This window comes from Poromitra crassiceps, assembly GCF_964638095.1.
Source record: "Poromitra crassiceps genome assembly, chromosome: 3".
NCBI lineage: Eukaryota > Metazoa > Chordata > Actinopteri > Beryciformes > Melamphaidae > Poromitra > Poromitra crassiceps.
In genome coordinates, this window is record NC_139625.1 from 63,743,949 (window position 1) to 63,764,505 (window position 20,557).

The 20,557-nt window shown below is 41.6% G+C and overlaps 1 protein-coding gene across 2 annotated transcripts in view; it reads right to left on the reverse strand.

Annotated features, from left to right (window-relative positions):
• Positions 1 to 5,829: 5,829 nt before the first annotated feature.
• The window catches only part of LOC310773934 (sodium/potassium-transporting ATPase subunit alpha-1-like), a 61,800-nt gene continuing 47,072 nt past the window's right edge, over positions 5,830 to 20,557 (reverse strand). For both annotated transcript variants that reach the window (XM_083633941.1, XM_083633942.1), the window contains 8 exons: positions 14,481 to 14,649; positions 14,181 to 14,335; positions 12,993 to 13,116; positions 11,208 to 11,353; positions 8,384 to 8,514; positions 7,400 to 7,501; positions 7,071 to 7,162; positions 5,830 to 6,177 (listed from right to left, as the gene is read on the reverse strand). In XM_083633941.1, the coding sequence (XP_083490067.1) occupies positions 6,149 to 6,177; positions 7,071 to 7,162; positions 7,400 to 7,501; positions 8,384 to 8,514; positions 11,208 to 11,353; positions 12,993 to 13,116; positions 14,181 to 14,335; positions 14,481 to 14,649 (948 nt within the window). In that variant the 3' untranslated portion in view covers positions 5,830 to 6,148. The remainder of the gene's footprint in view (positions 6,178 to 7,070; positions 7,163 to 7,399; positions 7,502 to 8,383; positions 8,515 to 11,207; positions 11,354 to 12,992; positions 13,117 to 14,180; positions 14,336 to 14,480; positions 14,650 to 20,557) is intronic.

Sequence of the window (20,557 nt, forward strand, 5' to 3'; positions counted from 1 at the left end):
TGTAAATGCTGTATTCCTAGCTAATAATCCATAAGAGATCATCCACTCCACTGGGAAGTGTTAATCTGGCTGTAGATAGTGATAATTGTTTGGTATCACTACCTAGCTCATCAGGACAATCTTTTTCATTGCTGGATAAATTATCAGCATTCAGACTCAGTCTGTAATTAATTTTATTCAAAATAATTGTAATATGCTATGTAATATACTGTATATGTTCTTGTATGAATTATCAATCTGAAAAGCTGATCTGATTTGTAAAGAAAACCTGTTCTAAATTAAGATAATAAAACAACTGTGCTCATTAATTAATTGTGTCAGAATGATGACCAAAAAGCAACACCAGTGGTGAAGATTACATCAACTGACTTCAGGATTCCCTGAATTTATCTGTTACTTATCCATTTAAATGTTTTAAACATGTAAACAATAAAACAATTAAATACAGATATGATGTGGTATCGAAATCAAAACCGATTACAATTGTCTCATGAAAAACAAGACAGGAGAAGCACATTAGATAGTTACTGCGCTTTTCCCTTGTACTACCTACACATCTGTTTAAGGTAATACACAGACAGAGTGCCGTATCTGCATTTCTGGGGTCATAGGTCAAGTAATTGATAATTGTTTTGCCCCCAAAAAATACTTTAAACATATACATATTTAATAAGCGCATTGCCACTTTTCAACCTATATCTAATTTGGCTGGACAGTCAAAAAACTTTAAAGCCATTTTTCTCAGTTTCAGTGTTGGCGTAGTTACTGCGGTCATGATTTGTAGGGCAGTATAGTGAATGATAATTTTAACAAAAGTTACTGTAGATTGAATATATGAATTAAAATTGTGAGAAAAAGTAGTTTTCCACTATGGTTCAGGCCAAACAAAGTGAATTGTGTAGGTGATCGCACCCTTAGGTGCCATTTAAGAACTTCCAAGGACTTGTTATTGTGCTCTTTTTGAGTTCAGACTGGGACTATTTTCTTTTCTCTTAATACTTATTCTCAACTAAATTATATTTTATTCTTTCAATTAAAATGAAGTAGTCAGCCATTATGTGCTTGGCTTTCATGCCAGGGAGCATATATGACCCCCCCCCCCCCCCCCCCCCCCCAGTCTGCAGCCCAAACACAGGCTTTTAATTAAAACATCACAATGCTGTGATACCATGGGAGAAACATGACCATATCTCACACACACACACACGCACGCACGCACACGCACACACACACACACACACTGTATCTACAGGAATGCTATCAACCAGTAGCACACTCAACTGAGAGGGGCTGCCTGATAAGACTTGCCCTTGTTCTGTTGATAAAACACACGTCACACACACGCACGCACGCGTGTGACACACACACACACACGCACGCACACACACGCACACACACATGCACACACACAGATAGCAGCCCCAGTCTGACCATTGAGTCGATCTCGCCAAGATGGCGGCACGGTTTTGATGTCGGTTGTTAGCTACAGGAGGTAGACAAACCAAAATTGTATATAAGGGCATTTCTAGCCTATTACCTTAACTGGCTGCATATCAGCTGTTTCTACAATGCCAGTGGAATTCTAGATTGAGAATCATTTATCTAGAAAATAAATTGCTGAAGGCTCCAATGTGTTCAAATCCCAAACCCAGCATGGAAATCAAGTTTTGGGAACACAGTTTACCCTGTAAACTTTACAGGGTTCCTACACATTTTCCATTTAAAAATTCCATATTTTTTTCAGACTCAAATTTCCAGACTTCTCTGTCAGACCATATTTGAGATCTGAGTACACAAGGGCATCACTTTGTGTTGAAAAGTGGTTGGGGGCGTCCCCATTGTAAATGACACCTATGGCCACACCATAATTTGGAGGTTTTGGGGTTTGAGCCTCAGTGAAATCTTGGACTTTGAAGAACTTTTCAAATGAAGACAGAAAAGCTCTGACAGAAATGTTTTGACTTTGTCAGACTCAGTGCCTCACACAGTTTGGTTGCTGCCCAGCAGTTTTGAGGTTGTCAAGCCTCAGTGAGTTTTGAGTTTTCATATCTATTCTTATATCACCATATTACCATATCCAAAATCTAAGACCATATCTAGTCTCATATCACCAAATTACCATATCCAAAATCTAAGACCATATCTAGTCTCATATAACCATATAACCATATCAACATCTAAGAACATATCTAGTCTTATATCACCATATTACCATATCCCAAATCTAAGACCATACAGTATCTAGTCTCATATCACCATATCCAGCATCTAAGACCATATCTAGTCTCATATCACCATATTACCATATCCAAAATCTAAGACCATATCTAGTCTCATATAACCATATAACCATATCCAAAATCTAAGACCATATCTAGTCTCATATCACCATATTACCATATCCAAAATCTAAGACCATATCTAGTCTCATATAACCATATAACCATATCCAAAATCTAAGACAATATAGTCTCATATCACCATATTACCATATCCAAAATCTAAGACAATATAGTCTCATATCACCATATCCAACATCTAAAACATCTAATATCATATCACTGTATTATTACCCCGACATCTAAGACCATATCTTAACCTCCACATGTGCATTACAGATATCAACAACTGAATGGCTTCAAATTTTCTACAGTTAAACACAGATAAAACTGAGATCATCGCAGAATTACATTTCCTCCCATCTTGGCCCCTTCTCATCTAACATTACTAACTCTTGTAGAAATCTCGGTATCATATTTGACAACTATCTCAATTTCGAATTTCTAAATTCCGTTGTCAAATCATATTTTTTCCAATTAAGAAAAATTTCAAAAATTAGGTCATTCTTATCCACTAGAAATCTGGAAACAGTAATTCATGCATTTCTCTCATCACGGTTAGACTACTGCAATTCACCTTTCTCCTGTCTCACACAACAAAACATCAATAAACTTCAGTTAATTAAAAATGCCGCAGCTAGACTCATATCCAGGTCCAACAGGATAGAACATATCTCTCTTAAAATCACTTAATTGGCTCCCAGTTCATTTTAGAATTGATTTTGAAATTTTAATGATCACTTTTAAGGCTTGTAGAGGACTGGCTCCAGAGTATATAGTTGACCTCCTGAACCCCTACGAGCCAAACCGCAACCTGAGATCCTCTGGGAGGTCACTCCTGGCCATTCCTCCATCCAAACTTATAACTAAAGGTGACCGGGCCTTCTCTGTTCAGGCTCCCCGGTTATGGAATGACCTCCCAGAGGAGATCAGGGAAGCGACCACACTGTCTTCTTTTAAGTCATCTAAAAACTCTATACTACTATTTTAGACTTGCTTTTTATTGATCTTATTGTGATTTTATTGTTTTATTCTCCTTGTTTTTCATTACTACACTTTTACATGTATATTTTATGTCTACCTAGTGTCTTTTAATTGTATGCAATTTCATGTATTGTCTGCCTTTTGCCTTTTTTAATCTGTATGTAAAGTGCTTTGTAACTTGTTTTGAAAAGCGCTATATAAATAAAGGTATTATTATTATTATTATTATATCTGGTTGTTTCAGGCAAGTAAAATAACGGTTGGGTTTAGGCAACAAAAGCGACTTTTAGTTGGGTTTAGGTACTGTAGGGCTGGGCGATATTATTGAAATCAAGATAACCATATAAACTGATCAACTGTTTAGATCCCAGAAGTAAAACCTGAATTGATTAAGACTTAAAAAGGTTTCACACCCGACAATGTCATACTTTCAGATACAAGAGTTTGCCAATAGTGTGGACAAAAGTTACATGTGCATTTCTTGAACAAATTGAGCACAAATTTGCCATCACAACTGTTTCCTGAAGTGACATCTGTGGAAGTAGGATGTGCACCCCTATAATCCTCTAAATCTGTTTAATTGTATTAAAAACATGGATTTCCACTGTGCTCAACTCTAATTAGGGCTGTCCCACGCACTTACAAGAGTGGTTCTCAAACCTTTTTCTTTTTTTTTCACGTCAAAACTGACAAAAATTAGACCATGGACCCCCATTTGATAAGATTTTGTCCCAGGGTTCCCGATCTGATAAGATGTTTTTGCTTTTAGATGTTTTATTACATAAAGTACATGAAACGCATGACCAAAATTATACACTGTCATTGTGTTACTTATGGATGGAATTATAGTGAAAATAAAGTCCCAAAAATCCCCCCTTTTGCTGGGGACCCCCTGGAACACCCTCAAGGACCCCTGGGGGCCCCCAGACCCCACTTTGAGAACAATTGACTTAAAAGATGGGCTGAAAAGCACACATCACGACTGTTTCCTTCTTCTTCTTCTTCTTCTTCTTCTCCTCACATCCTCAATGGACACAGATATTGGAGTTCGTATGGTTTCTTGCTCACTTAGTTCAAGCAACAGGCAGCAGCATTGTGGTGTTATCCAACCTAAGCCACCTTACTCACACATCTCAAGATGCTGCATCTTGAATCTTCTCAATGTGAAATAATTACACTTTTCTACTTTCTATAGCTCAAGAGTGGTATGGGTTGAGTCCCAGTCAGTGTTGCCAACTAGCTATTGGCTGCTCAAAAAGATGCTAGAAGTTGCCCGATGATGTCATGTGGTCATTTGCATATCAATACAGTCTCCACCATAGACTGTAAAATAGGTCTCCACTCGCGGCGGAGGGAGGGAGGCTACACTGTGTGTGGGAAGCGCTGTGACCGCTCTGGATGACAAGCAAGTAGCATCAGCCATACTAATTTATTGGTAAATAATTATAGTGTATATTCTTGGGATTCAACATTTTAGCATTGTTTCCATTGGTCATTGTTCCCCATTGTCAGAAAAAGTCGCTTTTGAGAAATGGTCACCAGAGGGTTCTGAGAAGTCGCTAAATTGAGTGACAAAGTCACCAAGATGGCAACACTGCTCCCAGTAAATTGATCAAACTCCTTCACTCAGACTGTTAAATTAGCTGGGAAGGGACAATGAAGTATGGCATCAAAAGCAGCCATGACGGGCCACACCCACTGCTCTTGAATAAATCTCTAAATATTAAGACTCAACAGAAAAAAGACAGCTGGCAATCCTACATGTCTTACAGTAATAGCCTTATTCAGGTTAAGCTATGCAACTTAATAGAGAACCAAAGTGGAACGTCACTTCCTGCTTCAGCACTTTACCAGAGATTTTCATCCGCCATTTATTCTCCCATAGACATTTCATAAAATGCTTATAAAAATAGTTTTACTTGTTCAAACCAAACGGTACAGATATATTTAGAAACTGGAGAGATCGCATAACATTTCACAAAAATGCGGGTTTAAAGAAAATATTTTAACAATGTTTTTTGTTGTTTTTTGGACAAAGTGAAATGTTCTATGGCCTCTCCCGATTCTAAATATAGCTGAACCGTTTGGTTTGACCAATTTTTATAAGCATTTGTACGAAATGTCTATGGGAAAATAAATTGCGGAAAAGAAGATCTCTGGTACAGTGCTGAAGCCTCTCTATACAAGTAAAGAAAAGATTCCTGATATTGCCATGAGGCAAATGCAAACCATGGAAATCAACATTCAATGGATGTTTAAAGTTAAACATTAAAGTGTGTCTCATTACCTTAGTATCAGCCTCAAGCCAGTAATGGAAAATAATGATACATGTTGACACTCTTTGGTTGGGGGTAATTGAACCTATGACCATTCAGTTACAGAACATCGGCACACCAACTTGTGTGCAATAGATGCACAAACACACACATTTCACACACACACACACACACACACAAACACATGTGCGCGCACGCACACACACACACCAGAGGAAACGTTTGTGGGACCTGACGCGAGCGCATTTTTATTGAACGTTTATAACTGTTAAAAACATGTATAAAATTGGTCCTGTTTCAGAAACAAGGCACGCATAGTCATGTCAATGTTCATAGGTCATGTCATTACTAGCATTTATCATTATCATCATCAGCACGTTCCATCTCAGTGTTTGTCTAATAGTAGTATCAAGCATTCCCTAATATAAAAACACCTTCCAATTTTTTCACAGAGGTTAAAATTTTAATCCGAGCAGCAAGACAATATTCATGCAAAGACGGGAGTGGAGGAGAAGACGCGGGCTGACTTGACTGACAGGCTGACGGGTCTTAATAGTAGGTCTCCCGCTCCACCCAACCTGGACACACAGGGAAAGAAAACACAACACAAACAGGATTTAGCGTCAATTTATTGCACTCCTTAAGTGACTATGGCTGTTTCAATTAAGTGATCCTAAATATTGCCAGGAAACGAGAGTATGTACGAGCAGAGAGGAAAAGCCTGGGGGGTGGGAGCGGGGGTGGGAGGTAGGAGGGGTGTCCACATGAAATCAGGCGCTGTGGTGAAAACGCGTCCTGCAGGGTTGCCACTCTTTTGTAATGTTACATTTGAAGGACTTTTCAACGGCAAATTATTTCAAAATTACGGGCCAATAATTCACAGAGATGTTCACATAAGTGTATTTTGTGACGCAGGTCAGTGGTTCTCAGACGTTTTCATGTCAAGGACCCCTATAAACTGACACAAATTATACCACGGCACAGACCCCCGATAAGATTTTGTCCCAGGATCCCCATCTGATAAGATTTTTGCTTTTAGATGTTTCATTACAAAAAGTGTATGAAACCCATGACCAAAATAGTCATACATTCTGTCATTGTGTTACTTATGGATGGAATTATAGTGAAAATAAAGTATTCCCATTTTTGCTGTGGACACCCTGAAACCCCCTCAAGGATCCCTGGGGGTCCCCAGACCCCACTTTGAGAACCACTGACATACTGTAGGTAATACAGGTTTCAGCAATAAAGCTGAACAGATGATGATGATGATGATGATGGAAGAGAGACTGAATGATTATAGGAATAGTATGAGCAGCATCGTGTGTCAGTCTGCTCTGTTTGAACGATGAGCCCTGTGTGTGTGTGTGCGCGTGCGTGCGTGTGTGTGTGCGCGCGCAACGTGTGTGCGTGTCAGTGTGTGTGTGTGTGTGTGATGGGAGTGTAATGAAAGCATGGACTCTGGTCTCACCTCCCGGGCTGCGTCTGAGGATCAGCTTACGGATTTCATCATAGACAAAGATGAGCAGGGAGTAGGGGAAGGCGCAGAACCACCAGTTGGGTCTGCAAAACACAAACACACAGGAGAGATGAGAAATCACAGTCCAGAACTGATCCAACGCCCCGAGCCTGGATGGATCCAGTGGTGTGTATTGCAGGAAGTGGGATTACACAGTCAGGCAGATATGCACTCAACTTCAGCTGGGCTCAGATCACAAATTAAGTTTTAAATCCTAACCAAGTTTGTGTGCGTGTGTGTGTGTGTGTGTGTGTGTGTGTGTGTGTGTGTGTGTGTCTCACTTGAGAGGGTACATTCTGAGGGCGACGTCCATGCCGGGGCAGTAGGAGAGGAAGGCAGCCAGGGCCGTCTCCTCAAACAGTCCAAAGATCAGGATCTTGTTCCTATAGCAGAGGAGAGAGCACTTAGTTTTCCTTATATAGGATATAGGGCTTCCCACACTTTCTGTCAATAGGCCTCGGAACCCCATTTTGTCTGATTTGATTGTCCCAGCGATCCAAATCTGACACAATTTCCAGTTCAATTTCAGGTGTCTACACTGTAATTGGGGAGATAACAGTGGAGAAATTGAAACCTGAGACAAAAATGTGGTATTGTGTATGTGTACGAAAGCAGGTGTGAAATTGAACTATTCCTCATTTTTCAGGGAGTCAATCTCTGGATTTTATATTCTTGACACTGAGCCCAGACACAGAAAACATAGTCTGAAGTGGGGTTTCATAGAATTCATCTTGTTTCAAGCCTAAATTAAATATAGAGGGGTAGCTGGAGTTCTTCGCAGGAAAGCAGAAGAACTACATTCAGGAAAGGAGGTGTGACATTCAAAACGGCACCTGTGTTTTCGATTCAGTTGCTGAAGATTTTATGATGAGAACTAAATTAATTTGCAGGCGCAGCTCTGATCTTCAACATTTTCCATCCAGAATTAACAGATCAAACTAAGTGGATGTTTGAGGCAAATTTGAAAGAAATTCCCTCAAGGCGTTCCTGAGATACTGCGTTAACGAGCATGGAACGGGCAGTCATGAGGACACAGTGACCTTGAACTTTGACCACCAAAATCGAATCAGTTCATCCTTGAGTGCAAGTCGATGTTTGAGCCAAATTTTAAGAAATTCCCTCAAGGTGTTCCTGAGATATCACGTTAACAAGCATGGGACGGACGGACGGACAGACAGACAGACAACCTGACAACATAATGGCTCCGGCCATGTCTAGCACCAGCGGAGGCATAATAAAAATTGGACAGGTGTAGCTGTACTCACTTCATGCCCTGCTGGAAGACAGAGTTCCTCCTGGTCTTACAGATAACCAGATCGGACCACTGGACGATGACGATGCTGACGAAGAACGCCGTGTGGCAGGTGAACTCCACGATTTTTCTTTGCTCGTAGGTCTGAGGGGAAGACGCACGTTGTCAGCACAGTTAAACCAGGCAGTGATGGATAAACCAAATACCAATAAGAGTGCAAAAGTCACGCCCTCTTCCTGGTTCGGCATACTCACTAAGGGATTTCACCCGCCATTCATTTTTCCCGAGACATTTCAGAAAATCCTCATAAAAATAGTTTTACTTGGGCAAACCAAGCGATTCTGCTATATTTAGAATGAGAGACCATATCTGTGATTCCCAATCTGAGGGCCACGGCCACAGGGAAATACATCATCTTAGTCTCATGTGTTGATCAGAGTTGTGATTAAAGAATTGGGTGGGCCCCGGAAGATTTTCAGATTTCAAAGTGGGCCGCAGTATTTTCAAGTTTGGGAACGCCTGTCATAGAACATTTAACTCGGACTAAAACATAGAAAGAAAAAAAAGGCGGATAAAAAAATAAAAGAATTAGCGTTGTCTTTTTAGTTTTGGCCCAAGTGAAATGTTATATAATTGTATGTCTATGGAAAAATGAATCTCAGATGAACTCCCTTGCTTAGGCCTAACCCGGAAGAGGGCACGACTTTGGCACTCTATGTTCATTTGGAAACAGAAGGTTGACAATACTTGTGTAAGTACTGTAGTAACACTGGTATCTAAAGCTGTTTTATACTAGCCTGCTGTAAGTACTGTAGTAACACTGGTATCTAAAGCTGTTTTATACTAGCCTGCTGTAAGTACTGTAGTAACACTGGTAAGCTGTTTTATACTAGCCTGCTGTAAGTACTGTAGTAACACTGGTATCTAAAGCTGTTTTATACTAGCCTGCTGTAAGTATTGTAGTAACACTGGTATCTAAAGCTGTTTTATACTAGCCTGCTGTAAGTACTGTAGTAACACTGGCAGCTGTTTTATACTAGCCTGCTGTAAGTACTGTAGTAACACTGGTATCTAAAGCTGTTTTATACTAGCCTGCTGTAAGTACTGTAGTAACACTGGCAGCTGTTTTATACTAGCCTGCTGTAAGTACTGTAGTAACACTGGTATCTAAAGCTGTTTTATACTAGCCTACTGTAAGTACTATAGTAACACTGGCAGCTGTTTTATACTAGCCTGCTGTAAGTACTGTAGTAACACTGGTATCTAAAGCTGTTTTATACTAGCCTGCTGTAAGTACTGTAGTAACACTGGCAGCTGTTTTATACTAGCCTGCTGTAAGTACTGTAGTAACACTGGCAGCTGTTTATACTAGCCTGCTGTAAGTACTGTAGTAACACTGGCAGCTGTTTATACTAGCCTGCTGTAAGTACTGTAGTAACACTGGTATCTAAAGCTGTTTTATACTAGCCTGCTGTAAGTACTGTAGTAACACTGGTATCTAAAGCTGTTTTATACTAGCCTGCTGTAAGTACTGTAGTAACACTGGTATCTAAAGCTGTTTTATACTAGCCTGCTGTAAGTACTGTAGTAACACTGGTATCTAAAGCTGTTTTATACTAGCCTAGTGTAAGTACTGTAGTAACACTGGCAGCTGTTTTATACTAGCCTGCTGTAAGTACTGTAGTAACACTGGTATCTAAAGCTGTTTTATACTAGCCTAGTGTAAGTACTGTAGTAACACTGGCAGCTGTTTTATACTAGCCTGCTGTAAGTACTGTAGTAACACTGGTATCTAAAGCTGTTTTATACTAGCCTACTGTAAGTACTGTAGTAACACTGGTATCTAAAGCTGTTTTATACTAGCCTAGTGTAAGTACTGTAGTAACACTGGCAGCTGTTTTATACTAGCCTGCTGTAAGTACTGTAGTAACACTGGTATCTAAAGCTGTTTTATACTAGCCTGCTGTAAGTACTGTAGTAACACTGGCAGCTGTTTTATACTAGCCTGCTGTAAGTACTGTAGTAACACTGGTATCTAAAGCTGTTTTATACTAGCCTAGTGTAAGTACTGTAGTAACACTGGCAGCTGTTTTATACTAGCCTGCTGTAAGTACTGTAGTAACACTGGTATCTAAAGCTGTTTTATACTAGCCTGCTGTAAGTACTGTAGTAACACTGGTATCTAAAGCTGTTTTATACTAGCCTGCTGTAAGTACTGTAGTAACACTGGTATCTAAAGCTGTTTTATACTAGCCTAGTGTAAGTACTGTAGTAACACTGGCAGCTGTTTTATACTAGCCTGCTGTAAGTACTGTAGTAACACTGGTATCTAAAGCTGTTTTATACTAGCCTAGTGTAAGTACTGTAGTAACACTGGCAGCTGTTTTATACTAGCCTGCTGTAAGTACTGTAGTAACACTGGTGTCTAAAGCTGTTTTATACTAGCCTAGTGTAAGTACTGTAGTAACACTGGCAGCTGTTTTATACTAGCCTGCTGTAAGTACTGTAGTAACACTGGTATCTAAAGCTGTTTTATACTAGCCTACTTTAACACTGGCAGCTGTTTTATACTAGCCTGCTGTAAGTACTGTAGTAACACTGGTATCTAAAGCTGTTTTATGCTAGCCTACTGTAAGTACTGTAGTAACACTGGTATCTAAAGCTGTTTTATACTAGCCTACTGTAAGTACTGTAGTAACACTGGCAGCTGATTTATACTAGCCTGCTATAAGTACTGTAGTACTGGTATCTAAAGCTGTTTTATACTAGCCTAGTGTAAGTACTGTAGTAACACTGGCATTTGTAAATGCTCAAGCACCAACAGGAGCACTACTGACCCACTGTTGTCCATAGCTGTCTTCCAGGTCGTTGCAGTGCTTGTTGTCCCAGGACACTCTGATTCCCAGCAGGCGCGAGGGCAGGAAGCCGTTCTCAGCCAGGATCACAAAGTAGGTGAAGAACCCGGCCAGTGCCTGGATCATACCTGCAGGAGACACGCATGGGCAGATGATGGCTAAATATTTCTCAGTTGATGAATTAAAACAATTCAATTTGTGATTCACTTTGTAATTAATTGTGATCCCCGGCTCCTCCAGTCTGCATGTCGAAGTGTCCTTGGGCAAGACACTGAACCCCAAATTGCTCCCGATGGCTGTGCCAGCACCCTGCTGGTAGCTGGCCGCCTTCGGTGTGTGAATGGGTGAATGTAGGCACATTGTAAAGTGCTTTGGATAAAAGCGCTATATAAATGCAGTCCATTTACCATTTACCATGATATTGTATGAGCTTTTGATGAAAATTGGCCTTCTGGTTTTTTGGGGAAATTAAGACAGATCAGTACATTTGATTAGTCTTTTGAGGAATTGTGGGTATTGAATCATTATAGTATCCGTGGATGATGAATAACCAAGTAAATCAATGTGTGTGATTACTTTGTATTTTGAGCAATTTAATCAGGTGGCTTATTAAGAATAAATGACTAAATAAATGAATAGAATTTTATTTAAATGGATTAGATAAAGCTACCTTGCTTGGCTAGCTATAGACAATTTTAACAAAAGGTCCCCTGGCCCTTGGGTATAGATATTTCAGTATCCCTGCCTTAGATGCACAAACCCCAAAATACCCCTTTTTTACAGATTACGACCCGTCAAAATGTTGTCACTTTGCCAAACAGTGCTTGTTTCTAAAAACAGACAGACAATCAGCTGGTTCCCCTGATGACTACCAAAGCAGGTGCCATGCTGAGCTATTTAACCCTCCTCTCACAACCAGCCCTTCTGGGCTCCCTGCAAAACATCTTCAACTTGTGTTCTATCTTCAATTATTTTTGTTATGAGCACAAGGGAAGGACTTTGACAACAGGATTTTATTCAAACAAGAGTGAGTAAATCCCGGACAAAATGTCAAATTGTCTCAGTCCAACTGATCTCCCCCACCCCTTTCAATCAGAGTAGAAACAAATGAATTGAGTTCAGAGCACGAGGTTAAATCACTTGTTAAAGATGAGGATTTCAGACTTTTCAAGAAGCAGGCTCTTATAAGGAGGTTCAGGAAGTGTAAAGGTCAAACATTACTTCATTACCGAAGAGGGAAAATCAAAAGCCAGCGGCACTGGCCCATCATCATCACTCACTCACTCACTCACACACACACACACGCGCATGCACACATGCGCGCACGCACGCGCATGCACACACACACACACACACACACACACACACACACACACACACACACACACACACACACACACACACACACACACACACACACACACACACACACACACACACACACACACACACAAGACCCAGTTCTCTATCAGTGGGAGCCTATTTCTAGTGCATGCCTCTCCTCCAGTTATCTCAGTCAGGACCACCCAGATACGGACCTGCCTTTCTGGACGAATCCTGCAAGGCACAAAGGCTTGGAGGCCAAGCTACTTAAATGCCATTAAAGGTTTTATATATAAATGTAAAAATCAGCCCTAGCTGAATGAACAGATTCAGCTAAATCTCTTCAACATAAATGGTGAACAAGTGAAAACAGAAATTAGTTGGGGCAAAAAAAATACCAACTGCCACCATTCCAAGGTTAGAAGAACTTAAAGAAGTGTTTACCAATCTGTCCGTAGGCTATACTGATGAGCCTCTCATTGACCAGTTTGTCTGTTTTGGGGTTTCTGGGCTGCCTCTTCATGATGTCGCTCTCAGCTGCTTCGTAAGCCAGGGAGATGGCAGGAACCTGGGAGGCACGGAGAAGACATACATTCACATCATTTGTACAAGTGAAATTCCATCTTAATGTGAAAATATGTTCCAGAGAAATCAGAATTTTAGGTGTATTGTGGTCGGACATCATCTCATCACCAGTCTATCTTTCTGGCTCTTGGAAACATCAATGCTTGGTTTCAGAAACACACTGCAGGATCGATGTGAAAAACCTAAGCTATTATACTCCAATGTTGCCAAAGGATAAAAAAAAATAGGAAGATTACAGAAATACTGTATTGATATTTAATAACACTTAAAATGTTACACTAGAATATCTTAGAAATGCAACACATTATTCAGTGGCTCTTTTCGCCTGGTAAGTAAAATACATAAACTGATTGCTAAATTGTACTGTCCCTTGTTGTGACTATTCATGGCCATATTGCCCAGCCACAGTATATTCTGTTCTGCTCTCCTCTTCCCCCCTCCCCACCTCCTCCCTTTCCCTGCTCTCTCCTCCCCCATATTCCCTGTTCCCCACCTCCTCCCTTTCCCTGCTCCCTCCTTCCCCACACCCTCCCTCACATTCCCCTGTTCCCTGTTTTTACTGTCCCTTGTGACTATTCACGACCATTATTGCCCAGCCACAGTATATTCTACCTGTTCTGCTCTCTCTCCTCTTCCCCCCTTCCCCTGCTCCCTCCCCACCTCCTCCCTTTCCCTGCTCTCTCCTCCCCCACATTTCCTGTCCCCCCCCCACCTCCTCCCCAACATTCGCCTGCTCTCTCCTCCCCCACATCCCTCCCCACCTCCTCCCTTTCCCTGCCCTCTCCTCCCCAACATTCCCCTGTTCCCTCCCCACCTCCTCCCTTTCCCTGCTCTCTCCTCCCCCACATTCCCTCCCCCTGTCTCCCTTTCTCTCTGTCTCTCTCTATCATACGATTGTTCAATCATGTTGTGTTATTATTACTACTGTAATTGTTATTGTTGTGTCAGCTAGATTTAGCTAGACATATTCTCTGTGAAGTCCTCTGAGACATGCTTGTGAATTAGGGCTATAGAAATAAACTTGACTTGACACGTGTGGGTCCTCACCATATCAGTTCCCAGGTCGATACAGAGGATGGTGACGGTGCCCAGAGGCAGAGGAATGTTGGCGATGATGAAGAAGAGGAAGGGCGTGATCTCAGGAATGTTACTGGTCAGGGTGTAGGCGATGGACTTCTTCAAGTTATCAAAGATCAAACGACCTGACAACAATATGATACATTATAAATACAAGTCAACATAATTAATCGTTTCATTCCGGTTTGGAAAACTGGTCTGGACTTTCCCAACCTAAATAAACACTAATTGAAAGTATTTTGTCTCATCCTGTAAGAATGGCTCTCTTACCCTCTTCCACTCCAGTGACGATGGAGGCAAAGTTGTCATCTAACAGGATCATGTCAGCAGCCTGTTTGGAGACGTCAGATCCGGCGATGCCCATGGCGACGCCGATGTCGGCCTTTTTCAGAGCTGGAGAGTCGTTCACGCCGTCACCTGTCACAGCCACGATGGCTCCCTGCAGAGAGAGGAGAGAGAGTTAGATGGACTGATGTCACACTGTCACGATGGCTCCCTGCAGAGAGAGGAGAGAGAGTTAGATGGACTGATGTCACACTGCCACGATGGCTCCCTGCAGAGAGAGGAGAGAGAGTTAGATGGACTGATGTCACACTGTCACGATGGCTCCCTGCAGAGAGAGGAGAGAGAGTTAGATGGACTGATGTCACACTGTCACGATGGCTCCCTGCAGAGAGAGGGGAGAGTTAGATGGACTGATGTCACACTGTCACGATGGCTCCCTGCAGAGAGAGGGGAGAGTTAGATGGACTGATGTCACACTGTCACGATGGCTCCCTGCAGAGAGAGGGGAGAGTTAGATGGACTGATGTCACACTGTCACGATGGCTCCCTGCAGAGAGAGGAGAGAGAGTTAGATGGACTGATGTCACACTGTCACGATGGCTCCCTGCAGAGAGAGGAGAGAGAGTTAGATGGACTGATGTCACACTGTCACGATGGCTCCCTGCAGAGAGAGGGGAGAGTTAGATGGACTGATGTCACACTGTCACGATGGCTCCCTGCAGAGAGAGGGGAGAGTTAGATGGACTGATGTCACACTGTCACGATGGCTCCCTGCAGAGAGAGGGGAGAGTTAGATGGACTGATGTCACACTGTCACGATGGCTCCCTGCAGAGAGAGGAGAGAGAGTTAGATGGACTGATGTCACACTGTCACGATGGCTCCCTGCAGAGAGAGGGGAGAGTTAGATGGACTGATGTCACACTGTCACGATGGCTCCCTGCAGAGAGAGGGGAGAGTTAGATGGACTGATGTCACACTGTCACGATGGCTCCCTGCAGAGAGAGGAGAGAGAGTTAGATGGACTGATGTCACACTGTCACGATGGCTCCCTGCAGAGGAGAGAGTTAGATGGACTGATGTCACACTGTCACGATGGCTCCCTGCAGAGAGAGGGGAGAGTTAGATGGACTGATGTCACACTGTCACGATGGCTCCCTGCAGAGAGAGGAGAGAGAGTTAGATGGACTGATGTCACACTGTCACGATGGCTCCCTGCAGAGAGAGGAGAGAGAGTTAGATGGACTGATGTCACACTGTCACGATGGCTCCCTGCAGAGAGAGAGGAGAGTTAGATGGACTGATGTCACACTGTCACGATGGCTCCCTGCAGAGAGAGGGGAGAGTTAGATGGACTGATGTCACACTGTCACGATGGCTCCCTGCAGAGAGAGGAGAGAGAGTTAGATGGACTGATGTCACACTGTCACGATGGCTCCCTGCAGAGAGAGGGGAGAAAGGGCTTATGAGAAGAAGAAAAAATGTTTGTGCAAATGATACAGAGGAAGAGAAAAAAAATGTATGTCATTCCCCCATCAATCAAGATGAAAGGTAACCATAGAGCTGCAACGATTAGTCGACAGAAAATTAATGGCCAACGTTATATACATGTATAAAATCGATTAATCGTTTATTTTAAGAAAAAATATATATACTCTCGTTCCAGCTTCTTAAAGCAGCTACAGGGAACTTTCGCTTTATTATTGTTGCGGCGCCTGTGGACAAAAGTGGTACTGTTCGCCTGTAAAGAAAACAGCATTAATTGATAATGTAGGAAGCATGTGTACAGCTGTTGCCAGTTTCCAGGGGCACTATTGCTGCCATGGCAGTAAATGTACTAATACCATTTGAATCTGTGGTTTCTCAGCTTTGAAAGCAGCCAGACATGCAGCCAGACATGTAATCACTTATAGTATGTTTTCTGTCGTTTTTGTATTTTTGAGTGTACCTTACTATCTAGGTTTCTTTTTGAGTGTGCTCTATTAATTATGTATGTAGCTCTTACTGTTTTATATTCCTCTGTTTTTATGTTTCGTGCTAAATCCGGCACTTTTTACACTTTTACCATGTTTCAGGTGACTGTATCTGTTTCATGTTTTATGTGTTAATTAATTGTGCATTGTCCCGTCCAAATAAACAAATAAAGTAAAGTAAGCTTTCATTTGCCATCTTGTTGGACTTACTAGTGCAAACAAATAGAAAAAATCCAACCATTACATTGACCACTGTGCTGTATGTACTGCCCTTGGAAACTAGTAACATCTGTATGAATACAATTATTTTTGTAATTGTGTATTAAGTTAAGTTAAGTTAAGTTAAGTTAAGTTAAGTTATCCTTTATTTATCCCCGTGGGGAAATTCATCCTCTGCATTTGACCCATCCTCTACTAGGAACCTTCCTAGAACTAGGAGCAGTGGGCAGCCACTGTGCAGCGCCCGGGGACCAACTCCAGTTCTTTTGCCAGTACCTTGGTCAGGGGCACTGACAGGAGTATTAACCCTAACATACATGTCTTTCTTGATGGTGGGAGGAAACCGGAGCACCCAGAGAAAACCCACACGGACACGGGGAGAACATGCAAACTCCACACAGAAAGGACCTGGGACGGACCGGGGTTCGAACCCGGGACCTTCTTGCTGTGAGGCAACAGTGTTAACCACTGAGCCACCGTGCCGTCCGGTAATAAGTTAAGCCCACTGAAAGTTGTAATGTTAGCTTGCTCACCAGCTGGCTCAGTTGCCAGTTGGCTGAAACATTCACTATGTACTGAGTGCTGGCAGCACTAAAAATGATTTGATGGAGATGTGGTGTGATGTCAATTTTTGATATCAACATTTTTCAAACCTGCATTTTCATTTTCAAATTGAAGTACATGAGTACTGACTTACCAGAAAATTGTAAATAATTTTTCATCTGTAATTCACAAATTAATTCTTATCCTACTAGACAAAGCAATAACCTTAATATACCATTGTATCGTACATCCAGAGGTCAATTTTCATTAAAATATCATGGAGCCAAAATATGGAATTCAAACTTACATTTATTGACTGTTTCTCTATCCCTGTCTGTGTACAAAAAAAAACTAAAAGGTTTTCTAATGTCTGGTACATTTGGCACTGAGTGAGCTATGGCATTTCTGAGAGAGGTCTAAAACCTCATTCTCATTTTTATTTCTCTTTTTATTCCTATTTTTTTTATTTTTTTATTTCTTTCACTAATCTGAGTTATCATTGCATTGTAAATGGCCTAAATGGTAAATGGCCTGCATTTATATAGCGCTTTTATCCAAAGCACTTTACAATCAGTAGATAGTCTACATTCACCCATTCATACACCAATGGCGGCAGGCTGCCACGCAGGGTGCCTACACACCATCGGGAGCAAGGAGGGTTAAGTGTCTTGCCCAAGGACACAACGACAGCAGCTGGGAGGGAGCGGGGATCGAACCGCCAACCCTTGCGTCATTGGCCGACCCGCTCTACCTCCTGAGCTAAAGCCGCATTGTAATGTTTGTTCAATGTTAACTGAGTAGCTTGTATTATTATGTTTTTCTCTTGAGGTGAGATCTTTATATAAACCCGTAGTGGGTTTCTATCTCACCTGCACATGTTTTTTTCTCCAATGTTGTAAAAAAAAAAAAAATTGTTTCTGTTTTCCTTTAATGTGCAAATAAACATAAACATAAACATGGAGGTGGGAAAGCCATGGGACAGAGAAAAGCTTTTATAAGATCTATTTTTGAAGGAAGGAATTGAAAACGAGGGGGAAGAAATAATGTATTTTCTTAGCATAACAAATGTTTGAGTTGATATGATGAAGCCATCTGGATGAAGAGGCGAGTCTATAAAAAATCAAATTCCATGGTGGTACTAAGTGCTTCTTCCTTTGAGAGACTTCTTCACACAGAATAATGTTCTGTTCCATTTTTATTTTGGATTCAGTTTGCGTGCCCATGAGGCATGAAGCTGGCGGTTCTTGCCAGTGTAGTTTGCAAGCAATCAAGATTTAATGCTGCCAAGTGCTAAAAGCGTGTTAATGAACTAAAATTACCATAATTCATTGCACCTATGACACAGTGCATCTGTGCTCCTTAGAGTCACTACACTGTGTGTTTGAAACATAGCCAATAATCCGATAGAAGTATCTAATGTGGCAAGACTTCAGTGCCTGAAGAAAATATGAGTTACTGGGCTCGCTAAATGAAATGTCAATAACAAGTCATCAATAACGCCGCTCCTGCTGCTGGCAAAGTAAACCTACAACCTGTGGGCAACACTGGAATATGTACATCAAGTTTATTTGTTCTGCAAGTTTTCTTCAGAAGAAAAATAAGAGACTGTTCTTTCAGTACTTGCACTTCTACTTCAAGCACCACAAGTGATCTTAGAAAGCAAGAAACTACCGTAGATATGCTAAGCTACTACGTTGGAAAAGAGGTTAGGTCCACACAACATTCCACTGCTCAGCATGGGCGAAGTTTGTGTTAGTTAAAGGGGTTCACTGAACCCCCTAGTGGCTGTAGCAAAAAAATTATGTAGGAATTTAAATATGATCTATAGTTAAAAGAAATATATAACATAACTAATCTTTTATTGTAATGCATTTCTCTAATGCATCTATACAAAGGGTAAACTATATGTGACTGGGATTATTTTCAATGTTTATTATAAAACATTGGTTCTAGTCTAATTTCGCTCTCTTATCATTTTGCACACAGAATGGCTCCAATAAAACTGGCTCTGGAACCGGCAGCAGTCATCTACATATCATAACATTTAAACATGAATTAATGTAAATGGATGTTTATTGCTAGCCTGGTAAACCAGCCCGTCACATTTCATTTGGTCCTGCGTGACGGTCTGGCCCCAAAGCCAGTGGGGGGGTTTAGCAGAAGCGGAAGAGCGGAAGAGCCAATCAGCGACTGCGCTGTGATTGACAGCGCAAGTTGGCCAATCAGGAACGCTACTAGCACTGCACTAACAAAACAATAATGGCCGCCTCCTTGCCTGATCATCTCGAGGAGTAATGTCAGTGTTTGTCTAGTTTAAACAGCCATAAAGGGCAGTTATTGCAGAAATAGCCTCAATAACAACAATTAAACAAGTACAGGAGTATCGCCGCAACCGCAGAGTTTTTCGGCTTTTGTTTTTGCCATTCTCCCGAGTGGATTTGGGTTTAACTGTAGACTGATTGGCTGAAGGAGTTGTCTGTCAAGGCAACTACGCCCGCCCATTCTCCCGCCCCTGCTAAGGACTGGGTGAAGAGTTGGGGCCAGACCGTCACGCAGAACCAAATGAAATGTGAGTTCACGTGATGGGCTGGTTTACCAGGCTAGTTTATTGCATCCCTATTAAAATTCAATCGTGTTTAACTACATACTGATTTAAGAATACACAATTTACATGTGGGTAAAACATCTCTTCTCTCTCTGCATGCTGAGGCATTTGCGCTTTTGTCCATCACGTTGCTGCAAATAGGTCATTGTATGCATTGTTTGGCTCTTATATTTGCGCATTTGCAATGATATTTGATTATCTGCATCTGCCCGCTCATTTGGGTGCGCTGCTACTTTAGTAAATGCGCTGGCGGTACAATTTTCACTGTAATTGCTTTTGTGCTGAGCCTGGCGGTAGGTCCACGTTAATGTCAATGTTCAACATGTTAGTAGATCCGGGCCCTTATGTTTGTGTAAATTAGGCTACTTAGATTGGAAGTGAGGAGATTTGTTCCAGCAGACGGCTGAATTTAAATTTTGTTTTCTGAATTTCTATGGAAGGCTTGAATTTATTGAAGTTAGGCTATTTGGTTCAGGTTTTGTGGTTTGTGAGAGTTTGGTTTCTATGGTAATTCCCTCAATATTCCATCACTTACTGGGCATATTAGTCGGGATATGAAAATGCACCTGGTGGTGTCCTAATTATACAATTTTCTCTAGGTTTTCTGTGAAGCCCCAACCTTAAAGTTCAAACTTTGCCTATGCTGCTCAGCCTAAGCCCTTGTTCACATAGGATGCCTAACGTAAGCAGAATTGAAGCTTGAGGCAGGTGCGGGTGGTGTGAA